This window comes from Mus caroli, chromosome 11, assembly GCF_900094665.2.
Source record: "Mus caroli chromosome 11, CAROLI_EIJ_v1.1, whole genome shotgun sequence".
NCBI lineage: Eukaryota > Metazoa > Chordata > Mammalia > Rodentia > Muridae > Mus > Mus caroli.
In genome coordinates, this window is record NC_034580.1 from 112,661,199 (window position 1) to 112,668,552 (window position 7,354).

General features: G+C 51.6%; 1 protein-coding gene across 4 annotated transcripts in view; it reads right to left on the reverse strand.

Moving 5' to 3' along the window:
* The window catches only part of Mxra7 (matrix remodeling associated 7), a 25,142-nt gene extending 21,168 nt beyond the window's left edge, over nt 1–3,974 (reverse strand). For 3 of the 4 annotated variants that reach the window (XR_003837939.1, XM_029483010.1, XM_021177281.2), the window contains exon 1: nt 3,575–3,878. Coding sequence is in view for 3 of the 4 variants with exons in the window: in XM_029483010.1 (XP_029338870.1) it covers nt 3,575–3,844 (270 nt within the window). In the remaining variant the exon portion in view is untranslated. Of the gene's footprint in view, nt 1–3,574 lie in introns of all 4 variants that reach the window. The other variant, XM_021177280.2, reaches the window with a different exon arrangement.
* Nucleotides 3,975–7,354: the final 3,380 nt, after the last annotated feature.

A 7,354-nucleotide genomic window follows, 5' to 3' on the forward strand; every position in this document is an offset into this window, starting at 1 on the left:
CAGCCCCCGGCTGATTTTCTTAAGTTTAATTTTATAGCCGGGCAGTGGTGGTGCACGCCTTTAATCCCAGCACTCGGGAGGCAGAGGCAGGCAGATCTCTGAGTTCGAGGCCAGCCTGGTCTACAAAGTGAGTTCCAGGACAGCCAGAGATACACAGAGAAACCCTGTCTCAGAAAAAAACAAAAACAAACAAACAAACAAACAAACAATACACTATTTGGGGTGGTGGTGGTGGTGATATATATAGCTATAATCCTAGCACATGGGAGGCAGAGGTAGAGCAGATCTTTGTGAGTCCAGGGCCAGCCTGGTTTATAACTCTGTAAAGTTCCAGGCAGCCAGGGCTACACAGAGAAACCCTGTCTGGAAAAACCAAACAAATAAAAACAACCCCCCCACACACACACACACTATTTAGTATAGTACATATCTTTAATCCTAACACGTGGGAGTTTGAATCAGGAGGATTAAAAGTTCAAGGTCCCGTGCCAGGTAGGTGGTGGTAGCGTATGTCTTTAATCCCAGCATCCAAGAGGCTGAGGCAGGCAGATTTCTATGAGGCTAGCCTGGTTTACAGAGTGAGTTCCAGGACAGCCAGGGATACACAGAGAAACCCTGTCTAGAAATACAAACAAACTAAAATAAATAAACAAATAAATAAATAAATAAGTAAATAAATAAATAGGGCTGGTGAGATGGCTCAGTGGGTAAGAGCACCCGACTGCTCTTCCAAAGGTCTGGAGTTCAAATCCCAGCAACCACATGGTGGCTCACAACCATCCAAAATGAGATCTGACTCCCTCTTCTGGAGTGTCTGAAGACAGCTACAGTGTATTTACATATGATAAATAAATAAATAAATAAATAGGAAAAAAGCTCTGCTCCCTGGCTTTGAGAAGGTCCAGCTTTTGTCTGGACCCTGCTGCCTCATAGCGCTCTCTGGGATCGAGGTGTGTTCACCAAGCTTCCTGAACTGCTGGCCCCAAGGCATCCCCCTGCCCCCAGAGAGATGAAAGCACATTGTAATAATAATCTTCTGCCTGCTCAGGATCCCCCTGCCCAGGCTGTAACCTGCTGGGGAGGGAGGAGGAAGGCGGCCTTGCCCGACTTCAGGTTGGCTCGCACACACACACACACACACAAGCTTTGTGTCTCCACTCAGGCCTCAGTCTGTAACTGCCTCTGCCCACCACCTGGTCCCAGCCTTCAGGGCACCCAGCCTGCAGGAGCTGATGCTGCCCAAGCGATCTCCAGCGGCAGCTGAAGGCTGCCTCCCTGACCCTTTTCAATAATCAGCTTTGTGAGTCAGAAGCTGCAGCTGCCCCAGACTGCCCAGCCCTCACTGGGACAGGAGCAGACTGGGTTCGGAAGGAAGCTGACAGAAAATGAAAAGGAGACTGGGGGTGGGGTGCATGGGGGGTGAAGCCTCTCAGGCTTCTAAACTAACAGCAGGTAGGGTGGTCCTTGATCCCCTGCCGCTGTCTTTCACTTGGGGACCACAAAGCAGGCCTTCTCTGAGGGCATCGTCCAGCTGCAGCTTCCTGTCCCAACTGCAGTTATCTTCCCCCGGGGTGCAGTCTTCCCTCCTCTCCCCGGGCAGTAGGATCATCATCGGAAGAAAGCGCTGGGAACGCTTGAAAATGCCTGAGTCTATTTCTAGACAATTTCTAAGCAGCGACTTCTAGCACTGAATCCACTACAGAAAGAGTGGGGGAGACACAAAGTCACCTGTAAGTCTCAGGCCCTCACCCGGTGCTGGAGTAGAGGGAGTTGACGCATGCACATAAGAGATGCTCCTGATTTTCAAATGTTGAAACTGCCATCCTGTTGGGTGGATTCCCTCACTACAGCCTCGCTGTCATCTTGAACTCCCTGTGTGGTACCTTGTCCTTCAAAGCATCCTGTAATCCTAGGGTTTGGTTTTGTTCTTTGGGGGTGGGGTGTGTCTCATTATGTAGACCAAGCTGGACTGGAACTCACAGAGATCCGTTCTTCTCTGTCTCCCGAGTGCTTAGAATAAAGGCAAGAGTCTCCAGGCTCACTCAGCTTAAACCACAGGCTTTGGGAAGCTGAGGCAGGAGGATTTTGAGTTGGAGGTCAGCCTTGAATACATAGTGGGTTCCAGGTCAGCCCAAGCTACATGTCAGGAATCAGTCAACCAACCAACCAAAACCAGAAAGGAAAGAAAAAAAATCCAAAGTGCCCACTTGGGTAAACACTAGGACCCGTTGGAGGATGCGTGTGAAGAGACACCTCGTTGAAAATCCCGTAAGAAACCGCTCTACTCCAGAGGATCAAGTCAGGACTGTGCCCTGCTTAAAGACACCTTGGACTTTGATCTCTAATCTGCTGCTGTGCAATAGGCGAACCATTTGAATCAGGGCTGATGGGGACAACCAGGGGGAGCCTGAGAGGAATCCCAAATCCACCTGGCCCTCACTCCAGGTCTGTGAGCTTCCAGCAGCCTTCCATTCTCTCTGGGTTGAACACAATAGTTCTCTTATTCAGGGCTAGTTAGAAGCCACTCTAATGACACAATTAGTCACCCACTTGTCAAGCAAAGAGCCTGCTAGTAGGGAGTCTGGCAGACTCAGCAGAGAAAGGCCTGAGCCCAGTCTCATTGCCGCCTCTCCTGTCCCAAGAGCTTCACTCCAGGGTAAACCATTGTATCCAGCAAGGGAAGGAGGGGGCTGCAGAGAGCCAACAGCTTGCCCATGTGGCTAGCCCATGGCTTGCCCACAGCTTCCGCTATACTAGCCCACGGCTTCCTAACCATCCTGCCACCCAAGAAGAACAAAGTATTGACATCTGACCAGAGACCAGAGTAGGTGGCCTGGCCTGGCACTGTGACATCCCAGTATCCCGGGCAAGCACAGATCCAATCTGCAAAGATGCATCTCAGAGACTGAGCGCGTGAGGGGTACCCTGAAGACTGGTCAGCTGGTGGCCGACTCCTAGGAGGTGGGCAAGGTAGTTTGGGGGTATCAACTGCGATGATCAGGGCCTGTCTTGCATCTTTTGTTTCATATAAGCTGGGCTCATCACAACGCAGGGGGTGGAGGATGAGGAGGTGTCAACGCCTACAAGCAGTTTGAAAACTACAATACCATGGTCCCAGTAAGTGCCTTCCTCAGTCCTGTCCTTTCAGCCTCACAAAACGCCCACACTGACTCTGGAATCTGGATTCGAGTTGACCTAAAAGACAGGCAACTTCTCTTCTTGCACATCCCACCCCAAAGTACTGTGTTGTCAAGAGAGAGCTCACTTTAATTCAGACCTTGAAGTAGGACACGTGTTTGTGGATTTAGGCAAGGGTGGGCAGAAGCCAGGCAAGAGGAGGGTGCTGCAGGGCAGAGTGTCAAGGGCCTTGAAAGGCCCGGGACGGCCAGGGCGGGGAGGAAGAGAGGACAGCTCCAAAGCAAGGCGCTTGGAGGCACTTTGGGGGAGGATGGAGCGTCCCAGCCGCAGGAACCCTCCTTTCCTGCCGGCCACTAGCTCGGCCCTTCCTGGGCAGGTCCAGCCAGCAGGCTCGTAGGTGCCCTCCCGGGGACCCCACGGCGATCTCGGAGCGTACCTGCCTCCCCTCGGCCGCTGGCTCCTCCGCCTCGGACTCCTCCGGCTCCGCCACGCGCTCGGACTGGCTCGGTCCCTCCGGTGCGGGCTCCGGGGCGCAAGACTCTGGAGGTTCAGGCGGCGCAGGATCCCCGGGGGCCTCGGCCGGGGCGGTGCTCTCCGGGGCCGGGACCCGGGCCGCCCCACGCCGCAGCAGCAGCCAGGCGAGCAGCAGCGCTAGCGCCGTGACCAAGGCGGGTAGCGCGGCCAGCAGCTCGACCGGCGACTCCATCGCGCCGTGGCCGCCGAGTGGCCGCCAGCCCGGACCCCGAGGGAGCCCGCCGCGCCCCGCCGCCAGGCCACGCCCAGAGGCGGAGTTTCGTCAAGCCCACGCCCCTCGCGCCCTCAGAGTGATTCGGAGTTCGGACCTTGGGAGGCGCTGAAAAGCTCGCTCTGGGGCACCATCTCAGCTCAGGCTTGCTGGGTGGGATGAAAGGTTCATTGTTCAGTGCCTTTACATGGGCTTCATTTCTGCCCTGTGCAGAAGTTCATTTAGAGATGGTAGTGCAAACCTGTCATCTTAGCACTCGAAAGGTGGATGGGTGCAGGGGCATCAGGAGTTCAAAGTCGCCTTCAGTTACAGAGAGCTCTGGGCCATAGATGATCTCGTCTCAACACATACCACACACTAAAATGCTCATCTTGGAATATATTGGTGATCCAGGAACTATGTGGTTGTGTGGATGCAGGTTCAAGAAGATTCATGGAAATGTAACACTATTTCCTGATAAAGTCGAGGAAAATTAAAGTGGGACATGTAACTTTGTTTTTTTTTTTTCAAATCCTACTTTTAACACTTTAACTTCCCTTGTAGCCCATCACCCACCAGAGGTAGTGAAAAAGAAAGGATACAGGGGAAGTGGACCTGTTTAGAAAGATTCTGTTTTTAGGGTTTACTGCTGTGAACAGAAACCATGACCAAGGCAACTCTTATAGGGATGTAAGGATGACATTTAATTGGGACAGAGATTCAGTCCATTATCATGGCAGTGTCCAGGCAGACACGGGAGCTAAAAGTTCCACCTCTTGTTCTGAAGGCAGCAAGCAGAGGACTGGCTTCCAGGCAGCCAGGACAAGGGTATTAAAGCTCACACCCACAGTGACACACCCACTCCAACAAAGCTACCCCTCCTAATAGTGCCACTCCCTGGGCCAAGCATATACAAGCCATCATGGGTTCTTTGGAGCAACTCCCGTCCTTGTTATCTGGAAATTGGCAGTTTAGTTTACAGGTCAGTAGTGGCAGCTCAATCTACCTGCATGGATACACTAGCAGTCCAGTTCGGTAGAGTCAGGATGGCACACACAAATCAGCATTGGTGACACTACCTAGCAGAGATAGCCAAGCTTCAGCCTTGGCACAAGTCAGCAGGAGGGACAGCCAGAGTTCTTTGCCATGTCTCAGTGAAGCAAAGATCAGCAAAGAGGAGACCCACAAGCATTGCACAGCTAGCTCTATAAGCAAGCCTAGCTCAGCCTCTGTCACTGTCTGTCCAGTCCTATTTATACACGAATGTCACATGTAACATCCCTGCATCATCTCTCTATGGGGTCTGGACAAATGCGTGTGTCTCCTTAGCAAAGGACCCTTCACCACACGTCCTTTCACTTGCTTGCTTTAGCAGACCATCCTTTCTCCCGAGACTGCTTCAGTGAAATGTTCCTTCACCCATCTGCCTCAACAGACCTGTGTCTGTTCGCCCCAGTGAATCACCATCCACAACTGGCTTTCCAAAGAACTCTTTTTTTTAAATATTTATTTATTTATTTATTTATTATATGTAAATACACTGCAGCTGTCTTCAGACACTCCAAAAGAGAGCATCAGATTTCATTATGGATGGTTGTGAGCCACCATGTGGTTTGCTGGGATTTGAATTCAGGACCTTTGGAAGAGCAGTCGGTGCTCTTAACCACTGAGCCATCTCACCAGCCCCTCCAAAGAACTCTTAAGTTTCCACTTCAGGGGCATGGTGGCTCTCGCCTTTGATACCAGATCCCAGAACTCCAGAGGCAGAGACGGATGGGTCTATGTGCGTTCAAATACAGCCTGCTTTACACAAGCAAGCCCCAGGCTGTCTAGGCTGCCTATGAGACATGACGGAAAGAGGCGAGGAAAATCTCTCCTGAAGTGGATGGTTGGCAGCATGGCTCGCAGTTGCAGCATTCACAAGTTTCCGTTAACCACCACTGAGAAGAGACACATCCCGGCCAGCCCAGAGGCTGTGGGTATAGGATTGGGCTCTTCCTGCTGCTGGCTGGAGCTCACAGCTGTGAAGATGGTGTTAAGAAGGCTGGTTTTGTTTTTCTGTATCTTTCCCACGGCTCTCTCTATTGATTAAAGTGTAAAACACACTGTAGCAACTGTCTACCTCCCTAGTACACTCCACCCACCTTTTAGTTACTTTGAATAAATACAGGGCAAAGTTTGTCAGAAACAAAGAACAACAACAAAAAAAGCAACTGGGCTTATTAACAGGTGCCTGTAACCCCAGCATTCAGGAGGTGGAGGTAGAATTCATTCAAAGCCTGTCAGGGTTACATAGTGAGTCCCGGTCCAGCCTGAGCTACATGAGGCTCTGTCCCAAAAGAACAGAAAGGGGTTGGGCTTCCCAGCTATTTAGAACGCCCAGTAGACCCACCTGAGCAGTCTCAGCTCACACAACAAAACGGGGCTCCAGCTTTGGCTAGATGCTAGACCAGAGTTGTTTTGTTCCTGGCATGTGGCGGAGGGGAAGGAACCCTAAGCCTACCAACATACTTACACATACAATGGTAAGTGCTCTACCACGGCAGGAGCCACATCCTACCAGGGAGAGTGACTATCTTACCCACCGGGAAGAAACAGCACCATCGTACCTGTGAGCTCCAGCCACAACAGGAGGATTCCCCTGTGGGCAGCGGGAAGGGCCCAATCCTATACCCACAGCCTCTGGGCTTAAGGGGGGATGTGTCTCCTCTTAGTGGTAGTTGATGAGAAAAACTCAACTCTACAAAAAAGGCTTTGTCTCTAGGCTCCTGGCTTCTGACCCCTACAGGACATGCAACGTATATGAGCCTTATTTTAGTCTAAGACCCTGAGCCCTTCCAGTGCTGGGATTACAGATGTGAGCTACCACACTCTCCTGCTCGTAGGTTCTGTTTCTTAGATTTATTTACTTTTGAGTGTTTTGCTTTCATTTATGTCTGTGCAACACATGCAATCCTGGTGCCTAAAGAGAGCACTGCATTTCCTAGAACTGGAGTTGAGGTACGTAGGGTTCTGTGTTCTGTTCTGTCTTGCGGCTGGAGTGTGTGAACTCCGCTCGAGCACTAGTCTACATTTCATCCATCCTTACTGTCATCAGAGTGCAGGGCTGGTGGGACACAGTCCAAGATGGGGGCCCCAGCCGGGTGAGAAGTGATGCAGGCTGAGGCCAAGGAGTCAGGGGTTTCCAAACTCCCCAGTATCCAGTCACCTCTGGGAACTAGGGGGCCACATGGCTGGTGATGAGCCTTGGGCCAGGAGGTTCTCAAACTCCCCGGCACCCAGAGGAGGAGGACACATGGGACAGAGAGCACAGCCACCATGAAGTATGTGGGAGATAGCGGCTCAAGAGGACTGCAAGTCTGGGTCCAGGGCAGCGAAAATGGAATATAGGATTTAGTCAGTAATAATTTGAGATTATCGGAGAAAGGTGGAGGTTAGGAAGTGGCCCAGCCATTGAGCTGTTTTAGGCACATCAAAATATAAAGGCTGCGT